This window comes from Elephantulus edwardii, unplaced genomic scaffold, assembly GCF_000299155.1.
Source record: "Elephantulus edwardii isolate Elephantulus edwardi_28Jun2011 unplaced genomic scaffold, EleEdw1.0 scaffold00081, whole genome shotgun sequence".
Lineage (NCBI taxonomy): Eukaryota > Metazoa > Chordata > Mammalia > Macroscelidea > Macroscelididae > Elephantulus > Elephantulus edwardii.
Genome location: NW_006399831.1, coordinates 13,873,624 through 13,895,875, shown reverse-complemented (window position 1 = coordinate 13,895,875; position 22,252 = coordinate 13,873,624). Strand labels below are relative to the sequence as shown.

At 38.1% G+C, this 22,252-nt stretch overlaps 1 protein-coding gene across 1 annotated transcript in view; it reads left to right on the top strand.

Annotated features, from left to right (window-relative positions):
* The window catches only part of LOC102862285 (protein BTG3-like), a 44,402-nt gene that overhangs the window by 18,873 nt on the left and 3,277 nt on the right, over window positions 1–22,252 (top strand). The window contains exon 3 of the mRNA XM_006889819.1: window positions 2,433–2,634. Coding sequence (XP_006889881.1) covers window positions 2,433–2,634 — 202 coding nt within the window. The remainder of the gene's footprint in view (window positions 1–2,432; window positions 2,635–22,252) is intronic.

Below are 22,252 nucleotides of genomic sequence, written 5' to 3'. Positions count from 1 at the left end.
ACATGGGGCACAGGGTTATGAACATCCCTATGAAAGAAACAGAGTGAGTGAGAATAGCCCAGTCCCATGGTGCCTCTAAAGCCACACCAGCAGCAAGAGGTTCATTTATTCATTGATGACTCACAGACTGTGGTATTGAGAGTGAGATTTATTAGGGAAGTAAGTTGGAGAATGAGGAAGGCAAAGAATATTAACTCAGTTCAAGTCTAGGCTCCAATTTCAGTTCACAATCAGCTTTTTCCTCCATCCAGCAAGAACAGCAACACCTTTAACTGTGGCATTTATCCCAGGGCTAGTCTGGTTGCACCTTGCCACAGTTCTGTCCACAGCAATGCCATAGTCTGTCCACCACCATCACCAGGGTCTTGCTCTCATCAGGGTCTTGCTCCTGTCTGTCTCAGATCTTCCCCCTGCTCAGTATGAGCAGCACACTCTCCTCTCATATCCTAGTCCTCCTACAACTGTTGATGATGTGTAAAAGCATGTGTCTGCAGTTAAGGTAACTGGAGACCAGAGGGGCCTAATGTAATTGCCAGGAAAGCCAACTTTTATGCTAACATTGCATCAACATATTATATCTTTTGACTTCTTGACTGTTGGTACCAAGGCTGTGTTTGTGGATTCAGGATGAAGTTAGTGACAATTTCCATCTTTTGTTCATCTGTGAGACGTTGACTGTCAGCCCAGTGGTAAGAATTTTTGTTTTCTTGACACTGAGATGTAGTCAATTTTGAAGGCAAGCCCTTCAGTCTTCTTCACTTTCAGAGAGCAGTGTTCTGTCATGTGTATAAAACAAGTTGTTGATGAGTCTTATTCCTATCCAGATGCTACATTTTTCTTCATAAAATTCAGTTTCTTGAATTATTAGTTCAGCATTCAGATTAAGTAAGTATGGAGAAAGGATATGGCCCTAGTTAGTAGTAAAGGGAAGTAATGAATTAGTATATCATTGAGTACAAGTTGATCTTTCTGCCATCCTATAGCATTTTCTTTAAAACAGCTTGTACTATATTCAAGAAGCATTTATGAAATATTCCAACTTAACTGAAGTGGAAGACACCACAACTATATTAAAAGACTCATGTAGGAGACTACTTGATTTCCACACAAACTTTTAAATACTTCAAGAATTCAATACATTTATTTTATCATAGATAATCACACTTAAGTTACTTGTTTTTCTGACTTTAATTAAATGCTGTGTAAGAACCACTTACCAGCTAATTTTGTTTCTTCTAATATTTAATAGAAATTGTTCTTAGTGTTTATATCCTATAATCTATTTAAATTGATTTGTTCTCCTTTGCTATCTGAATAGCCTTTATTGTTCTTTATACCATTTTCCTTCATCAGAGGAATTACTTTTTCAACCCAGAAAGTAGGTTATATAGTTTTTAAAAGTAGTTTTCTTAAAATTAAGGCTTCAGAATGTTCTGAAAGATTTTTTGTTTTCTTCTTATTTTTTGTGTGTATACCGTCAAATCAGATCTGACTGGTACAGGAGGAGATTGTCCCTCCTTCTCCAGCAGGGCATCTGGTGAATTCGAACTGCATACCTCTGGGATTGCAGTGCAGCTTCTTGTCACTAGGCCACCCTAGAGCTCTCCCTTCTGAAAGAATTTTTTTTTAATTTTTATTTTTTATTATTTTTGTGTGCGTGTACCGTCAAATCTGATCTGACTGGTACAGGAGGAGATTGTCCCTCCTTCCCCGGCAGAGCATCTGGTGGATTCGAACCATTCGCCTCTGGGATTGTAGTTGCAGCTCCTTGCCACTAGGCCACCAGAGCTCCCCTGAAAGAATTTTTTAAAAGTCATTTAGTCACTTTATAAAAGATGAGTTTAAGTTGAGTGGGGAGCAGCTAACTCTATATCTCTGAGGTTGTCATTATAATTTACACCATTAAAAACCATTTTATTTTACTCAACAATAGTCTTTTTCTTTAACTCATTTGACTCATTACCATTTTTGTCAGTGTGGATGAAGGAAACATAACCCTTTTAATTTCATTTTGTAAAATAAATTTCTTAAGATATGTCTAATTTGTGATTTGAATTAGTATGATAAGCATTTTAGGGACTGTTGGATTTGGAAGTTTAAAAAGCATTTGAAACTTTTTGCCAGTGTCATTGGTATGTATAAAAATGTAATCAAAACAATGACTTTGTGATATCTTACATAATTGTTAGTAGACAGTAGAAAATAAGACAGTTGCTAAAGAAAATGGATCAGTTTTATTTGTACTTAAATAGATGGAAAAAGTATGAGCTGTCTTTATTATATTAAATGTGTAGGGTCAAGTTCTGGGAGGGCTCTTTCTTTACCTCACTCTAGACCTGTCTAGACCTGTTTGCTTTTATGAGTATTTCTTGGAGGTTTTGTTTCATGTGATTTCAAGGTTGGTTAAGTACTTTATTTTATTTTATTCTCAGATATGGAGAGAAAAACAATGCCTTCATTGTTGCCAGCTTTGAACATGAGGATGAAAACAAAGATGAGATCTCCAAGAAAGTTACTCGGGCACTTGATAAGGTTACCTCTGATTATCATTCAGGATCCTCTTCTTCAGATGAAGAAACCAACAAGGAAGTGAAACCCAGTTCGGTGACTGCAGCCCCAAGCCCTGTGTACCAGGTAACCAGGAAACAGCTCCATAGTGAAGAGCATGAGCAGAGCTTGCTAGTTTCTCCAAAGAAGTTGCTTTTGTGTTACCAAAGATTTCTGATCTAAGATTCTAGATTCTGCATTAAAGAAAAGCTAGACCCCTGTGAAAAAGAACAAGTGGTGCATGAGGATGCCACATCTGACCTTTACCAACTTCACAAAGGATCACTATCTGCATCAAAGGCATCAGCAACACAAAACCAATTCCCATGTTGTCAGCCATGTCCCCCATGTTCCCATGCCTCTTTCTACTCATCTCAGCATCAGTCTTTATTGGGTCCAGAATGCAGTGCAGTAGCTCACAGCCTTCACAGAACCATATTGGCAACGTCAAAGGGTTATCTAGGTTAGTAACAGAATACAGTCAGGACATTTTCTGAAATGTGCTCGTAGGTGCCTTAGCCTTAAGCCAGATGGCTTTAGACCTGTGTTAAAAAGTTCTAAGTCCTACTTATGGCTCTTCCCTCCTCCATCCAAGTCCTCTGGTTGTCCAACAAATTTGGGTAAAATCTCATATGTGAGCTACGCCTCTGAAAATCTGCCAGAAGGTCAGCTACGAGTTGGTTCCAGCTCAGTGGCAAACAACAGTCCCTTGCCATGTTCACAATATCTACTCTGTTTAAGCCCGTTGTTGGTGGCCACTCTGTCAGTTCATCTTATTGGAGGTCTTCCTGTTTTTCATTGAAGGAATACAGCCTTGATGCATACTTCCTGGGTTTTATGTCATGCAGTAGTATCCTCTTGTTCTCTTGGAACAGCTGCTGCTCAGTTAATGTACAAGTTCTACCAAGCACAGTTTTCTGCCATTTAAGTATATCAGTCAAGATAGTCTCTTGAAGGCAGCTCTGGTGGCCTAGTGGCAAGAAGCTGCACTACAATCCGAGGTACAGCAGTACGAATCCACCAGATGGTTCTACTGGAGAAGGAAGAACAATGTCCTCCTGTACCAGTCAGATCCACTTTGACGGTACACACACAAATAATAATACATAGTTTAAAAAAAGATAGTCTCTTGATGGCAAATAACCACAACTGATTCATAGCTGACCCTCCAGTAGGTGTTGGAAGGCTGTAAATCCCACAGGAGGAGATTGACTCCCAGAGCCACTGTTGCGTTCAAACTGCTAGAGAGGCTGTCTTTGAGTTAGCAGTGCCGCTCCCTTCAGTGTGATCTAGCTTGAGTTTCTGGCAGTTTCATATTGATTTATTTTTTTATTTCGTATTTATTTATTTTTTTTAAAAGGCTTCAGGTCTTTTATTCATGGTATCACTATGAGTCATGCCCAACTCAACAACAATCAATAAAAACAATTCCTTTATAATATTCAGTTTTACAGTCATTCATGTACATTGTTTCATTCATAATACATTTTATTGTTGTTGTTATATGCTGTTAATTCCCCAGCACCTTATAGGGACCCTCTGTACAGTAGTTCTGAACCCTGCCCTATTCTGAACCCTGCCTTTTCCTGAGCCAGTGTCACTGACTTCCACACACATAATCCCATTGCCCCAGTTACCATGTCAATCTAGATCATGTGGAGTTTTCCTCTCCTGTGCTGTCCCTCCTCTCTGCCAAGCATGATGTCCTTCACCAAGAAGTGGTCCCACCTGGCCATGTGCCCAAAGTATATACAATGGATCTTCAAAATCCTTACCTCCAAGAACCTTGGTTTCACCCTCTCAGAGACAGACCTATTCTCTTGGTAGTCCATGCTATGTTCAATATTCTTCTCTAACACAACTCAAAGCCATCAATTCTGCCATCTATAGTCATTGTCCAGCTTTTGGATGCAAGCATATAATTGCAAAGACCATGGTCTGGGATCAGGTACACCTTCATTTCTAGACTGACATCATTGCTCCCCAGCACTGTGAAGAGGTCCCTGATAGTGGACTTCCCCAGTGCAGTCAGTCTTTTGAATTTTCTTTTTTTTTCTTTTTTAAATTTATTTTAATGAAAGTTTACAAAAACTTCAGATTTCCGTTTATTCATAGTTGCACACTTTCCTCCCTGCCCACTGCTCTCCCCCCCAGTTTGCTTTTCTCTTTGAAAAGTAAAAAAAAAAATTCATTGTTATTCAGACACACACACACTCCCCCCCTCTCCCAGTCCACTATGAAGCTTTCATTCTGGATTCTTGTCATAACAATTCCTAAGCAGTTCTCTCCCTCATCTATTTCAATGTAGTATACATTATTTATTCCCTCTAAGTTTCCCCACAACTCCCGTGTCAGTCCTGTTTTACAGAAGTGGCCCTATGCAGTATTTGTCCTTTTGTGACTGAGATATTTCACTCAGCATAATGTCCTCCAGGGTCACCCATTTTGTATAATATTTCATGAGTTCCTTGTTTTTCAATGCAGCATATCCATCGTGTGAATATATCACCTTCTCTAGCCATTCATTTGTTGATGGGCACTTAGATTGTTTCCAGGTCTTTGCTATTGTGAAGAAAACTGCAATAAACATGGGTGAGCATATATCTGTTTGGGTAGAAGTTCTGGTTTCTTTAGAGTATATTCCCAGTAGTGGAAATGCTGTGTCAAATGGTATTTCTATTTCCAACTTTTTTAGAAATCATCATACTGCCTTCCATAGTGGTTGCACCATTTTATACTCCCATCAACATTGAATAAGGATTCCAGTTTCTCAGCAACCTCGCTTTTATTTGTTGTTTGCTGTTCTGTTAAATCTTGCTATTCTTACTAGGGTGAGATGATATTGTTTTGATTTGCATCTCTCTTAGAGCTAGGTATTTTGAACATTTCTTCATGTTTTTGTATGTCATTGAATGTCTTCTTTGGTGAAGTATCTATTCATATCCTGTGCCCATTTTTCCAATTGGGTTGTTTTATTTAACTTGTTGTGGTGCTTGAGTATTTTATAAATTTTAGAAAGAATTCCCTTTTCAGACATGTCATTACCAAATACTTTTTCCCAGTCTGTGGCTTCCCTTTTTACTCTGTTGGAGAAATTTTTGGATGTACATAAGAGTTTTATTCTTAGAAGTTCCTATTAATCTATTTTTATCCTCTACTGGTTATAGACTTTTTCAGAATGCTTGGAAGACTGTTGATGTTGTGGATTAGGACATCTAGAGTTCTTCCAAGCTTTTCTTTAATAAAGTTTATAGTCCTTGGTTTTAGCCCTAGGTCCTTGATCCACTTTGAGTTGGTTTTTTTGAGTTTTTTGAGTTAGTGTACAGAGTGAGGTGTGGATCTTGCTTGAATTTTCTGCAGATAGTTTTCCAGTTTTGCCAACATCATTCTTTTAAAAGGCTGTAATTTCCCCACTTAACTGATTTCATCTCCTTGTCAAAAATCAGTTGACTGTTGGTATATGGGCTGATTTCTGGGTTCAGAATTCTAAACCATTAATCTATGCGTCTGTCATTGTACCAGTACCACACTGTCTTGAACACCACGGCACTGTAGTAGGATTTGAAATCATGGAGTGAGATGCCTCCTACCTTGTTTCTCTTTTTAAGGAGTGCTTTACTTATTCGGGGCTTCTTTCCATTCCAAATGAAACTGGAGATTGCCTTTTCCATCCTGTTGAAGAATGGGATTGATATTTGTATTGGGATTGCATTGCACGTATAAATTGCCTTTGGTAGTATTGCCATTTTCACAATATTGAGACTTCCTATCCATGAGCAAAGGATATTCTTCCACTTCTCAAGGTCTGTCTTTGTTTCTTGTAATAATGTTTTGTAATTTTCTTTGAATAGATCCTTTGTGCTTCTGGTTGCATTTACTTCCAAGTATTTAATCTTGTGATTAGCTATTGTGAAGGGTATTTTTTTCCTTAGCTCCAGCTGTGTATTCTCTTTGTCACTGTAGAGAAATCCAACTGATTTTTGTATGTTGATCTTGTATCTTACCACTTTGCTGAATTGGTCAACTGTCCAGTAGTTTTCTTGCTGAATCTTTAGGGTTTCTAAGTATACTATCATATCATCTGCATATGAGAGATAATTTTACCTCCTCTTTTCCAATTTGGGTACCTGCTATATCCATCCTTCTCTTGTCTTATTGTTATCACAAAGACTTTGAATACAATTGAGTAAGAGGTGATAGTGAGCATCCTTGCCTAGTTCCATTTGGTTTTTTGACTCCAAGTCTTTGCACATTTCATTTTAATACTTTCTCTTTTTTTGAACTCTTCTGTTCAGTCCTTTAAATTCATGATTTCATAATATGAAGCGTCTTTACATTCTAAAGTAAATTTCAGAGTGCCTTCTGGCATCCATTTTGGTTTGTCCACTGTTTTTTTTAACTGTTTCCTGTCTTGTCTTCTCCATCCCCCAAAGATAGTGAGACTTTTTATTAAGAAAACTAACAGTAATGCAGATTGCCTTTCAGAGATTTCTAACCTTTGTTTCATCAAGTACCTAGTATATAGGAAAGAGAAACAAGATGCAGATGGCATGTAATGATTTTTTTTTAAAAAAAAAATCTTAACCTAGTTATCACTTCATCAGTTTGGAAATTTTATAGCTTTATCTCTTTTTGTCATTTCAGACATCCTGATATCACCATAAAAACAGTTAAATATTCTTCTGTGATAACTCAAGCATGTTTTCCAAGTGCCAAGCATTCTATCTTGATTCTCTGGTCATTATTCTCAAATACAACACTGTACTCAAAGTTTAGGAAATTCTGATCGCCAAGCTCAGATTAAGAGTTTCATTACCAACATGAATTCATATAGTTTGAATCTAGTAGCTGTTGTGCACAAGAAAAATGGGCAGTTTCCTCCATGTGATTTACTGCCTATGAAAATCTTCTAGAGGGTCAATTATGGGTTGGTCTGACTTGATTTTTTTGATACATAACAACTACTCAAAGCTTGGCTGTCAGTTGCTCCATGTTAATCTGTAGAGATAGAAGAGTTTTCAAAGGCTTTTGTTTGGTACAGAATATTTCTTATCCCATAGGCCACCAGAGGAAATGTACCTTTGAGTATCACTTCTGACACCATTAACTGTTGATGAATCAGAACACAAATGCATGAGAAGAATATTTGTAACTGCTCAGATACATAAACTCAGAGAGTTTAACATAAAAACCATGGAATTTGAACCCAGGAGAGAGTCCCCAAATTCTCCAGCTGTGTTGAGAGTACATTTGGGCACTAGGACTTTTTTTTTCTTATCTTTTTTTTAAGTACTGTCCTTTATCCTCCATCAAAAATGAAGGACTCTGAGTTCTTTGGTTCCAGCATCTGACACCTTTTTTTGGTTGTTGTTATTGTTGTAGTTTGTTTTATTTATTTTTTTTTTTTCTCATGGACTGTTGAATCAAATCCGACAGGCACAGGAATCTTTTCCAGCAGAGCATCTGGTGGATTTGAACCGCACACTTTCAGGATTGCAGTGCAGTTACTTGCCACTTGGCCACCGGCCCTCTTCTGACAGCTTCTTTTAATTCTTTAAAGAGAATGATTTCTGTTTTCTACATTTTCCTTTATCTTTTGTTAGAGCCCTAGTGGCTTATGGTAAGGAGTTATGTTGCCATACCAAAGCACATGCTTCAGATCCACCAGCTGCTCTGTTGTTGTGCCCAACAGATCAATAGACACACACTGCCAGGATGTTAAGTGAGGTCACTTATTCACTGTGCACCAGAGAGTCCCAGTAACACAACAGGATTCCCCATTTCCTAGCTTCAGCTAGGTGTTTTTATATCTGTACTCTAGATGCTGGGCTATGTGGACCCAGGCTCCAATATCTTGCTGTTGACATATTACTAAGGGGACAGTGATGGTAGTCATGGGTACGTTATACAAAACGTTTACTTATCAAGGGTACAGTGCAAAACGTTTACATAACTACTATTTTGGCAAATGGGTTAAGGCAAAGCTTTAGAGCTGGGGCGGACATTTTCCACACAAGGGTTTGGTTAATCAAATGGAATGAATGCTACATAAAATGGAGTCTTTTCGGCTTCTCACTCTGTAGGAAATAGATGGGCAATCTCCTTCTTTCCTGATTTTCAGTTAAGTAATATCCCAAGGTTCTGTCCCAGCGACTGCTTCTTAATTTGTGTACGTGTTCCTTATGGTCACAGTTATTCTGGAATTTTCATTCTGATTCATAATGACCATACATTGTTTATGATCCATACAGTTGACTACTTTCAAGCTGGTAAAAGACAGGTAAACATCTTACAGTTGTTCTCATGCTTTTGGGTAAGATCGCTCAGACATCAATAGTGATACCCCTTGTTCTACTTATTGTTCTGAATCTAGTTTGAATTTCTTTCAATTCCTAATGAAATACAGACACAGGCATGTATTAGCTTCAGTGAAACTTCAATAATATGTTAATGATAATGTTCAATAATTTTCAAAGGGCAGTTTGACCTTGTAAATTAGCACAAATACGAATCTCTTCCTGTTGCTTGACTTCAAAAGTTCTTGGCAGAGTTGATAAGCATGTGTAACCATTTGTTGCTGTACCTCAGTTGCTATTTAATCATTTCTTGGAGCTTTGATACAAACCAGTGCCTTCAGTTTAGCTTGTGTTTCTTTTAGTCACAGAAGTTCTTGGTTATAGCCCATTTTTCAAAGTGAGTATCTATTTCACCAATTGTTTTTGGTATAGTGATTCTGCATGCCTTCCTTTTTCCCTTGATGCTGCCTATGCCATTCAGCATTTTATCCATGGAATTCTTCAGTATTACAATTCAACCATGGGACCAGGAATGAAGCCTGAATCTGGAATCAATGGTTCTACCATCAAGCTACATCTCCAGGCCCCAGTATTACAACTCAAGACTTGAATTTTTTTTCATCAGTTCTTTCAACTTCAGAAATGCTAATCACGTTCTTTCATTGTGATTGTCTAACTCTGGTCTTTGTATTTTTCATTATACATGTTGTTAGGTTTCGTTGAGTTGAATATGGCCCATAACAACCCTATGAACAACATGAACCCTCTCCTATTCTTCGCCATCCTCATACTTACTAACATACTGGAGCCTGTTGTGGCAGTCATTGTGTCAAATCACTTAGTTGAAGGTCTTCCCTCTTCTTTGCTGACCCTCCACCTTCTTATATATTTCATGTCCCTCTCCAAAGAATAGCCCCTCCTAGTAACATGCCTGAAGTTTATGAGGCAAACCTCATCATCCTTGCTTCCAAATAGCATTCTGACTATACTCTCTCTAAGACATACTTATTTGAAGACCAGTTTTTACCATCCTAAGGCTTCCTTGATTTAAAATGATAGGTGCTAATTTAAGACTTGCATTTTTTTAACTCTTTATTCCAACAAGACATATTTTGGTGTGACCCAAACCAAAAGAAGATGAAGGTGTATTTGTTAGTTCTTTTGGCAGTCCATGGAATGTTCAGTTCTCTTCTTCACCACCACAGCTAAGAGGCATCAGTTTTTCTGTCATCCTTATTCACTGTCCAGCTCTGATACATATTGAATAATCCAGAAAGACATACCTTAGTCCTCAAATTGACATCATTACTCAGTAATTTGGAGAAGTTCGTTAACTGCAGACTTTCCCAGTGAAGTAATGTCTTCTGACTTCCTCACTGCTGGTACCAAGAGTTTGGAGGATGTGTGATACGGTTGGATTCTGGAAGGTGTTTTGGTTGAGGGTTAGGTGTGGACTGTTCAGTTGGTTTTTTTACTTTGTTTACAATGGTATGTGAGCTGATTGGGTTTGTGGATTTAACCAACAGTGAACTGTGGGCTGGAAGATTCTTGTTTACCAGAGTCAGCAGGACCCAGTGGAGGGCCTTTGTATTTCAAAGTCTGTTGAGCTCCCACTGCATCTCCATTTTGGAGGCTCATGTGTAAAGTGGTTGGATTCTGGAAGGTGGGTTCTTTTTTTGTTGAGGGACTGTTTGTGTTGAGGTTTTTTTGTTGTGTTTTGTTCACAATCCTGTGAGTTGATTGGATTTGCTGGATTTAACTAACAATGAGCTGTGGCCTGGAAGCCTCTTAAGAGTCAACCAGGACTCAGAGGCAGGCCTTTGTATTTAAAAGTTCTCCTGTGGGCCAGCAGTGCTGGTGTTAATTGTGTTTGGGATGAACATTCTTTTAAGTGGTAAAGCTTTGGTCTTTCAATTTGTTGTACTGAAGTAACTTGGGGTTGCTGTGATGCGCTTTGCCATTGGTTTGTCAGATACGATAATGGTTACCTATGGTGTACAGTGTTAGGCGGAGTTTCCAAATTTGAGACAGGCTTGGAAGCAGGAGTGGCATCCATTTACTAAACAGCATGCCTCTGGAAACTCTATGAACTTAGAAAAACACCAATTATAGAACAGGGTTCAGGTCTTTTGTTCATAGGGTTACTATGAGTTGTGTTCAATTTGACAGCACTTAACAGTAGTACCAAGGGTGTTGTTAATTGTTGATCCAAGTAGGATGAAGTTGTTGAGTTTCAATCTTTTTCCCATCTATTATGTTGCCTATTGGTCCAGTGGTAAAAATTTTCATGTTCCTGACATTAAGATGCAATCCATATTGAAGGCTGTATTTTTTGATCTTCTACAACAAGTGCTTCAAGTCATTCTTTCAGTAAGCAAAATTGTGTCATCTGTATAATGCAAGTTATTGATGAGTTTCCCTCCAATCCTGATACCACATTCCTCTTCATAAAATTCAGCTTCTTGAATAATTTACTCAGCATACAAATGGAATAGGTATTTAGAGAGACTACAACCCTGGTGCACTCCCTCCTTAATATAAAACCACGTATTATTTGTTCCTTTGTTCCGTTCTCACAACAGTCTCCTGGTATAGGTTTTGCATAAACACAATTAAATGCTCTGGGATTTCCATTTTCCCCAGTGTTATCCATAGCTTGTTAAGATCCACAAGTCAAATGCTTTTGCATGGTCAACAAAGCACAAATAGACTTTTCTTCTGATATTCTTTGCTTTCAGCCAGGACCCATCTGACATCAGCAATGATATCCCTGGTGCCATGGACTCTTCCAAATCCTGCTTGAACTTTCAGGTCTCCATCTATGTACTGTTTTAGCTGTTTTTGAGTAATCTTTAACATTTTGCTTGCATGTGATAGTAATGATAATGTTTGATACACTACTTTTTCATTATACTGTTTTGCTTTATTTTCTCAAACTGCCACCCTTTGAAATCTTTTATTCAACTTTTCTCTGTTCACAATTCTTCTCTGTGTTCTAGATTAAATTTCAGGGTCTTTTCATTTTGGTCTCTTTTTTTTTCTTGCCATTTTTAATTTTCTTCATATGATGTCTTTGTGGACATCCTAAAACTCTTCTGAGAAGCTTTCTAAATTCAGTTGGGAATTTTTAATTTTTATGTTCTTGTGAACTTCTTAATTTTTCCTCAGTTAAACCTTGAACTTGCATGTAAGCAATTGTTCAGCTATCAGCCCTTTGCTTTATTTTGATAACTAATATAGAGCTTTTCCATCATCTCTCCATAGGTGTAGTCAACTTGTTTATTCTCTCTGGAAATGTTCATTATTACAGTAATTTTCTGTGTGTTGAAAAGTAAATATTTCAGAGGAATAAGCCATAGATCTTACAGTATTCTATCAATTGATGATCTACATCATTTCTGTCACCACGATCGTATTTCCTACCTATGAGGATGTATAAAGTGGTACAACCACTTTTGAAAACTATTTAAAATTAATCATGTATCTACATTTCACTTAGCAATTTCATTTCCAATTATTTACCCAAGAGAAATTAAAGGGTCTCCAAAGTCTTTTATTAGACCTTCTATAGTAACTTTATTTATAATAACTGGAAATAAAATACTTAATGGTGGACCAGAGGAACAAATTTGGACATTTTCATAGAGTAGAGGAATATTCAATAAAACAGAACTAAAGATAGACGTGATATAGTAGAAATTTAGAAACATTGGGGGGCTCTGGTGGTGTAGTTTGCAAATCTTAAGTAAGAGGGTTACCTCTCTGACAGTTTTGAGTCCACTAGCTGCTATGCTGTGAGGGAGAAAGATGGGCAGTTTACAGCCTCAAACTCACGGGAGGTGTCAGGTATGAGTCATTTCCAACTGGATGGCAATAAGTTAGAAACATTAAGCAAAAAAATGCAGAAAGATAAATGATGGATGCTTCTATTTATATGAAATTCAGACAAGGAAAACCTAATTTGGTAGTAAAATTCAGGACAGCGGATAACAAATTAGAGAAGTCTACATGTGTGTGTTAAGAGTAACAGATCCTCCATTAAGTTTTCAGAGGCAGTAATGATAACAGAGAAGATTGCACATCTTTCTCCCAAGGAGCAGACCAGGTGCCTTTGAGTTAGCAGCACAGCTTCTTTACCACTAGGGCACAAAATTCTCTTAAGAGTAGCTTTGTTGTTAATGTACTGATGAATTGGACCCAACCCATTTCTGTCCCTTTTGTGGTTTCAGAGTTAGTAAATCGCATAGAAGGAAATTGCCCCTCTTCCACAGAACACGTTGGGATTTTAACTATATACTTTTGGTTTGGCAGCACCTTATCACTAGATCACTGTTGTTGTTATGTGCTGTCGAGTTGCTTGCAACTCATAGCAACTCTATATACATAGCCCTAAACCCTACTCTATCCTGTGCCAACCTCACTGTCTACGAAACACCTATTACTCATTATCCCAATCACTGAATCGATCATTGGGGAAAGATAGAATGTTTGAGAAAAAGAAGACTCTCAATAAGATGGATTGACACAGTGGCTCTAACATAGGCTTCAGCGTGTTTGAGACTGTGAGGATGGTGCACGATAGGGCAAGGTTTCGATATGTTGTTCATAGGGTCGCTGTGAGTAATCAAGAGCACATAACAGCAAGAACAGCTCTGCTTCCTGTCTGAGATACCTAGGAGTCTGTCATGGTCGAGACATTAGTTTATGGAAAATGGTTATAACTAATTAGAAGATTTTGGTTTGTTTGTTTATTGTGTATGACATCAAATTGGATCCGACTGGTACAGGAGGAAATTGCCCCTCCTTCTCTAGCAGAGAATCTGATGGATTTGAATCACGTTCCTCTGGGATTGCAGTGCAGAATATTTTTATAAAAAATAAATTTCTGCTGAAACATTGAAAAATAATTTCATAGACACTTATTTTAGTGTCACTCCCTCTAAAAGTGCCACCTCATCGGTCCCTGCACTCTGCTCCCTCCGTCTGATACCACTGGCACCACAGTTGCCCTCGTCTGAACTCCTGTTACACAGAGGCAGCTGGTGCCTGGGAGAAGTGCTGGATGGAAGGAGAGGAGGAGAAATGGACAAAGGCCCAAAGAGGAACAGCTTCCTCCCTGCTTAGTTCATTCAGTTCAACAAATACATACCAAACTCATGCTGAGTGTCAGGCACTTTTTTGACCACCGGGAATCTGGTATTAAACAAAAGACATTAAATCCTTTCAGCACCTTCTGGTGCAGGAAAAAGTTAGCTAGATATGTATTTCATACTTTCTTATACCATATACTTGTTGCTGTTGAGTCAAAGCATCTCTTTGAAAATCTTCCTCTTTTGTGCTGTCCCTCCACCTTCCCAAACATGGTATACCTCTCCAAGGACTTGTCCCTCCTTACACAATGCCCAGAGTATGTCAGACAAAGCTGCAGACTCCTTCCTTGCCTCGAAAGAGCAGCCTCGTTTCACTCTCTCCAGTACAAACCTGTTTGTTCTCCTAGCAGTCCATGGTATAATCAGTCCTCTTCTCCTGCACTACAGCTCAAGAGGGCAGCAATTCTCTTTCTGTCATCCCTAGTCACTGTCCAGCTTTCTGATGCATTGCATACAATTGCGAAGACTATGGCCTGGATCAAGCACACCTTAGTCTCCAGTCTGACGACGTTGCTCTTCAGTACTCTGGAGAGGTCCCTGACAGCTGACTTTCCCAGTGCAATTCATTTCTTGGTTCCTGGCTGCTGGTACCAAGAATGTTAACTGTGGAACCAAGCAAACTAAAACTGTTAACAGTCTCAATCTCTTCACCTTCCATAATGATGCTGCTAATTGGCCCAGTGGTGAGAATCTTTGTTTTTCTTTTATTTATTTATTTTATTGTTATTTTTGTGTGAGTGTACCGTCAAATCAGATCTGACTGGTACAAGAGGAGATTGTCCCTCCTTCCCTGGCAGAGCATCTGGTGGATTCGTGCGCCTCTGGGATTATAGTTGCAGCTCTTTACCACTAGGCTACCAGAGCTCCCCTTGTTTTTCTTGATGTTGAGCTTCAATCCATATTGAATGCTGCAGTCCTTGACCTTTTGCAGCAAGCGCTTCAGGTCCTCCTAAGTTTCAGCAAGCAGGGTTGTGTCATCTGCATAACGCAGGTTGTTGATGAATCTTCCTCAAATCCTGATGCCACATTCCTCGTCATACAGCCCAGCATCCCAGCTGATCTGTTCTGCATACAGATTGAAAAGGTATGGAGACAGAATACATCCCTGGCAGACACCCTTCCCGAATTTGAACCATTAGAGGACCTTGAAGAGTAACTAGAAAAGCTTTTTGATCTCTGGTAATTTTAAAAGCTTTGACAGCATCCCCTATATAGAAAAATTTAAAACTAATGTTTTCTTTTACTGTTGTCTTGCCATATAGGTCAGTTAGATGTTGAAGCCATAAATTCAGTGTTTTCTCTATTCTAGGTAATCAAGAATTAATTACTGAGGTTTATTTGCTTACAGTGTTTTTGTTTTGTTTTGTTTTTTCAGCATTGGGTTTATTTTTTCCCTTACGTTAGATGGGTCTTGTGCCTATGTCATAACAAGGTTTAAAGGGTGGCACATGTCATACAGAAGTATGAATACCCAGTCATGCTTATGAACTGGAAAAGAATCTAGCATTGGAGTTTTTTAGCCTGTTTGGGTTTTTTATGCCAAAGGGCTTGGAAACATTATAGTTGTCCAGTTAAAATGGCATGCATGGAGACTTAGTGATGTAATGCTTAACATATCGGGCTGCTAATCTAAAGGTTGGCAGTTTTAATCCACCAGTTGCTTGCTCTGCAGAAGAAGGATGGGAATTCTCCTTGAAGATTAATAAGTCTTAGAAACCTGATGGAGGGTTGTGGTAAGATAGAACTGACTAAACGCAACAGAATTTAATTTTTGGTATAATTATTGCAATATTATGTAAGTATAAAACAATGATAAGAGATCCTTAAGTATTGATATGAATGTCTCAAGGTATATTAATGCCAAAAGCAAGGTGAACCATTGAATGTATGATTTGTGTGTGTGTGTGTGTGTGTGTGTGTGTGTGTGTGTGTAAATAAATAACAGTCTATGCAGAGAGTATCCCTACATATACTATCTCTTAAGGCATTTTATTAGTCAGATAAGGAATTGGAACTTTAAACTTATATACTTTTTTTACTTTTTATTATGTGAAGGCAGCTGCATAGAGAATATAATAATCTAAAACTCATGGTTAAGTTGTATGACATCTGAGCAGAGAGATCCACAACTGCTAATGTTTGCAAAATGAAAATAATGTGCTTACCTGTCTTATGGGAGAACATAAGACTATTATCAAATATTGATCTATCAGAATTAATTGGAGAGCTTCATCAAAATAACTAGGCATTATTCTTCAGAGTAGTAGACTGAGTTCAGGCAATTAATCTCTTCCAGTAAGCCAGCCAGATAGCTGTGCTTCAGATTTTCTAGTATAGACTACTGAGGACGTTCAGGACTGCATCTGTTAGTTGAAGCATGTCAGTTGCTATCCCATTGATTCCTGGGGCTTTATTTTTTGTTAGTGCTTTCCATGTAGCTTAAGCTGTTTCCTCTTTTGCCGTTTGGTTTTTGATCATATGATACTTCCTAAAATATTCCAATGTCAGCCGGTTCGTTTTGATAGAATGGTTCTGTGCATTCCCTTGATCTTCTTTAGATACTTCTTAGAATATTTAAGCTTTTGCCCATAGCATCTTTCAGTATTGCAACACTGGGCTTGAATTTGTTTTTTGTTTGTTTTTAAATTTTATTTTATTAATTTTAATGACCATTTACAGAGATTTTGGATTTCCATTCATTCATTGTTGCACTTTTCTCCCTGTCCAGTTCGTTCCTTTCTTTGAAAAGCAAAAGAAAGATTCCATCTTTGGTATACAATCCCCCTGCCCTCCTCCCACCGCCCCGAGTACACTCCTCTATGCAATTGAATTTGTTTTTTTTTTCAGTTCTCTGAGCTTGACAAATGCTGAGTTCTTCTGTTTTTATTCTCAAATTCCAGCTTTTTGCTCATTCCATACTTGGCTTTGGTTTCTTGCCACTCTAGAGTAATTTTCAGAGTCTCTTTGAACATGTATTTTGAGTTCTTCTTTCTCCTGTCTTTTGAATGACATTTTGCTCTCTCCATGGATGAGATCGTTGATGTCATCCCCCAATTCATCTGGTCTTTGATCATTGATGTTCGGTGCATCAAACCTAAAAGGATATTTTTTAAAATAGAATATTTTATTAGTTTCTGTTGTATTGCTTGGGGTATATTCCTAGGAATGGTATAGCTGGGTCATATGGAATCTATGTATTCAGCTTTTTGAGGAACTGCCAAACTCCCTTCCAGAGTGGTTGTGCCATTTTACAGTTCTGCCTACAGTGTATGAGAGTTCCAATCCCTCCACACCCTCTCCAACATTTATTGCTTGCTGTCCTCTTAAACTTTGTTGGCCACTACTACTGGGGTGAAATGTTATCTTATTGTGGTTTGGATTTCCAACTCTCTTTTTTTTTTTTCTATAATTATATTTTATTAATTTTCATAAACATTTACAGAGATTTTGGGCTTCCACTCATTCATTGTTGCACTATTCTCTTTACCCTCCTCCCAGTTTGTTCTTGTCCAAATGCCACAGTGCTTGTCAAAGCCAGTTCTGATTAGTCTTCTTTGTCAGTGTATCCTTTGCCATTCCCTATCACTCCTCCCTGAGAGAGACTTCACCCTGAGTCATAAGGAAAAGGGGACGGCGTATTCTCTTAGCTACTTCCTGCTGAAAAGGGACGCTGTGGGTTTCAGGGTGAAGATCTTCTCTCACTACTCTAAAGGGCCCCTTTGGCAGTAGGAAACACATCGACTATTATGGAGATTGATTTTGGAATTCAGATGCACTCTTATTGATTGTGCTTGGCTGTACATGTACATATCCTTCAAGATGTATCATGGGGGTGTTGCAACCTAGAAGACACAAATTTGACTAACAAGTTATAAGTACATGAGTCCAAAAATTATGGAAAAGTAAAAGAAAAGATTCTTTCATTGTTTTACAAACCCTCCCCCAGGTCCCCTCCACCATGCAGCCCTCGCTTTAGTCTCCTGTGATGACAGAAATACCCAGTTACATCTCTCTTTTAGACGGTTCTCTCCCTCCTCTGCTTCAGTGCAGTATACATTATTGAACCCATCTTACTCAGTGTCTCCCTAACCCCAAGGACAGTCCCATTCTACAACAGTGGCATCATGTAATATTTGTCCTTTTGTGACTGGGATATTTCACTCAGCATAATGTTCTCCAGAGTCAACCATTTTGAATAATATTGCATGAGTTCCAACTCTCTTATTGCCAGAGATTTTGAGCATTTCTTCATGTGTCTGTTGGCCATCCGAATGTCTTCCTCTGTGAAAGGTCTATCCATATCTTTTGTTCATCTTGTAATTGGGTTATCAGACTTTTTCTTGTGGAGGTCCTGTAATGGTCTGCAAATTTTCATTATGAGACCCTTGTCAGATGTCATTGTCAAAATGTTTTTTTCTTGGTTGGTTTTCTTTTCACCCTATCGGAAAAGGTTCTTAATGCACACAGAGACTTAATTTTTAGAAGATCCCATTTGTCGATGTTATTCTCCCCTGGTTATGTATTTCTGGCTGTATTTGCCAGCCTCATTATAATAAAGGCTAGCCCTTTTAAATTTAGTCCCATTTTGTCTCTTAAGATCTTTATGCTTTTGGGCTTTACCCTTAGATCTGTGATCCACCTTGAGTTGAATTTTTCATGTATGGTGTGAGCTGTGGATCCTGTTTCAGCTTTCTACAGTTAAAAGTCCAATTTTGCCAGCACATTTGTTGAAGAGTTTGTCCATTCCCCATTTTAGAAGGATTTTTAAACTCGCTTGCGATGGACTTAAGATCATATTTTGGTTTTTGTACACTAGTTTTCATTTTCTTCATCCTCAGTTTGAACTTGCACATGAATAAATGATGGCCTGTTCCATAGTCTTCATATGTCTGGCCTTGAGCTTCTCCAATATGATTTCTTCCACAGATTTAGTCAATCTGATTTTTATACAAGTGGGATTCCTGTGCAAGTCATCATTTTTTTAAAAGTTATTTGCAAGGAATAAATCATTGATCATATAAAATTTGATAATTTGATTTCCAGCCTCATTTCTGTTTTCAAGTCTGTACTTTTTCATTGTTTCCAGGTTATATATTCTGATTACTAATGTTGGGTCAATTTTGGGCTGTAATATTTGGTAAAATCGTCAATTTCCTCTTCTTTAGCTTTAGCTATTAGTGCATATAATTAGCATCATCTTACCACTTACAACATTACTTAAATATTGAACTTGAAATTGTCTTTTTAAATATGAATGCAACACCGTTCTTCCTCTGTTTTTCATTTCTGGTATAGTAAGTCATGAGATTCAAAGTGGCCAGTGATAATCCATCTTATCTCACTAATGCCTAGAATGTAAAATGTTCACATGTTCCATTTCATTTTTCACAACTTCTAGTTTTCCTACATTCATATTTCATATATAACATGTTACAGTTATTAAAAAGATGTTTGCAGCTGCTTCTCCTCATTTTTATTTACTTCTTACCTGGCTTCTACCGCTAATACTATAGCTTTTCATGTTCTTCTGTTGTTTATAGGGTTTTCAGAAATCTGCTATTTTAGAAGTGGATGACCAGTCCTGCTTTCTAGTCTTAATCTGCAAGCTCTCCCGAAACCTGTCTATCGTAGGTGATCCTTCTGACTTTTGACACACTGGTAGCACAGCTTCTAGTATCACAGCAACCCATAAGTTATCTCAGTACAGCAAACTGATGAGTGGTATACTGGTAAGAGCAAATGATAAGCAAGATTATATGTATATATACACTTAAGCTATATTAATTGGCAATATGCACATTATTTCTCCAGCACAAGAAACTAAAAGATAACTGTGTACCTTTAACAGCAAATCTGTCATACCAGTAGTATGGTGTAGAGTCCTTCTGAGCCTTGTAGTGACATGGCAGGATGGGACCTGTAGTGGTGCTAGAGCCTTCTGACTTAATTCTGAACAACTGACTGGAAGAAATCCATATTTGTTCCCATTTTTTTTTAAAAAAGGTAATCTAACAAAACATGGAAATTACTGAACAATACCATTAATATCACATACAAGCAAAACATTGCTGAAGATATCTGCAAATGGCTAGATCTCGTACATTAACAGAGAACTTCCAGAAATTTAAACTATTTAGAAGAGGCAGTGGCAGCAGGAATATCATTGCTGATGTCGGATAGATTCTGAGTGAAAGCAAAGAATACCATATTGACTATGCAAAAGCATTTGACTTTGTGGAACTGTAACTATGGCTAACATTGAGGAGAGTTAAAATTCCAGAACACTTAATGGTGCATGTACAAAACCTATACGTAGAATAAGAAGCTGTTGTCCAAACAGAGCAAGAGAACACTACATGGTTTAAAATTTAAGAAAGGTGTGCATCAGGGTTTGTAGTGTCTCTCCATTCCTTTTTAATCTGTACACTGAGCATATTATTTGAAAAGCTGGACTCTGAAAAATGTGGCATCAAGATTAGACCAAGAACTTACATTATGCAGATGACACAACTTGCTCACTGAAACTAATGATGATGACTCAAATCAATTTTTGGAGAAGATCAGAGACACTGGATTACATCTCAGCATCAAGAAAAGAAAAAGTCTCACTGTTGATTATTATGATGTTGAACCTATAGGCAACATCATGATTGATAGACTATCAAAACTGTCAACAGATTTATCTTACAGAAATCTACAATCAACACAGTTGGGACTAGCAGCCAGGAGACTTACTGCATTGGGAAGGTCTACAGTCAGACACACTCTAAAGCATTGAGGAATGTCAGTTTGAGGTGCACCTAATTCAGGCCATGGTCTTTTTCAATCACCTGCTATGGTATGTACCTGAGAGCTGGTTATTGAATAACAAAAGAAGGCTTGATACCACTAAGCTGTGGTGTTGGAGAACAATATTGAATATCCCATGCTGCCAAAAAAGTAAACAGGTATGTCTTGGAGAAAGTGCATACAGAGTGCTCTGTGGATGCAAAGATGACAGTTTTGTCTCACTTACTTTGGGCATGTTACGAGGAGAGACTGTTCCTTGGAGAAGTACATCATGCTTGAAAATGTGGAGGGACGGTGAAGGAGAAGGTAACCCTCAACCAAGTGAATTGACACAGTTATACAATGGATTTGGGTGTGTCAGAGATAGTTATGATAGCTCAGGATAGGACAGGGTTCAGATCTGTTCATAGGCTATCTATGAGTCATTCAACTTGAAGGCACCCCACAACAAAGCTGATCTGTGAACATTTTGTGACTAAAAATTGAGTGTAGTCTTGTTTAACTCAGGCATGCATACTAAGATGAAAGCGCAAACTACTAAGATGAAAGCGTGTCATAAAAGTTTCATTTCATTCCATAAGCAATTTCTGCATGGATAATTCAGTGTTACTGTATATATAGTTGTTTCAAAGTTAGGTTTATAGTTTTAGTTCTTGATTTTTACATTCATAAAAACATTGTGTATTATTGCCATGGTTTTTGCTATTACTTGTTATACATCAGAGAGTTGGACAGTGACTAAGGAGGATAGAAAGCCTTTGAGCTGTGGTGCTGGAAAAGAGTATTGTATTAATGGTACCACAAACAGATTCGTCCTGGAAAGGGTTAAACCGCACGGCTCCTTGGAGGCAAGGATTCTAAGGCTCTGTCTAACATACTTTGTTACATGTTTTAAGGAGAAGACTGGTCCTTGGAGAGGGACAGCTCAGGAGGGGAAGAGTGGATTGTTTCAGTGACTGGGACAATTGGGATGGGAGTGTCAGAGACAGTGCGATTGGCACAGGACAGAGCGGAGTTTAGGGCTGTTGTACATAGCGTCACTATGAATCACAAGCAACTCGATGGCACATAACAACAACATAGAGAGGGGTTTAGTGGTTATTTGGGGTGAGAGGAATATTCTCTAGAAGTACTGAGTTTATATCTGTGATACGAGAAAATTGGCACTGATGAAGGGTACGGATCTTAACAATATAACTAATATACCATATCTCTGTATTGTACACCAGAACAGGCATAATGACAGATGTGTTTTATATAATTTTACAATAATAATGCCCTTCCCTCTTGGGGAAAAAAAGTAGTATAGTTCCTAGTATTACTTTGGTGCAGTCAAGTACCTCATGGGATTAATTCTCTTGGTTGAGTGCTTGATACTGCAACTTCCCATCCAGTATACCCATTTTATGAATTTCTGATGTCCCTTTCTTTGGTGAGTAGAGCCTAGAATCTTCATATATATATATATTT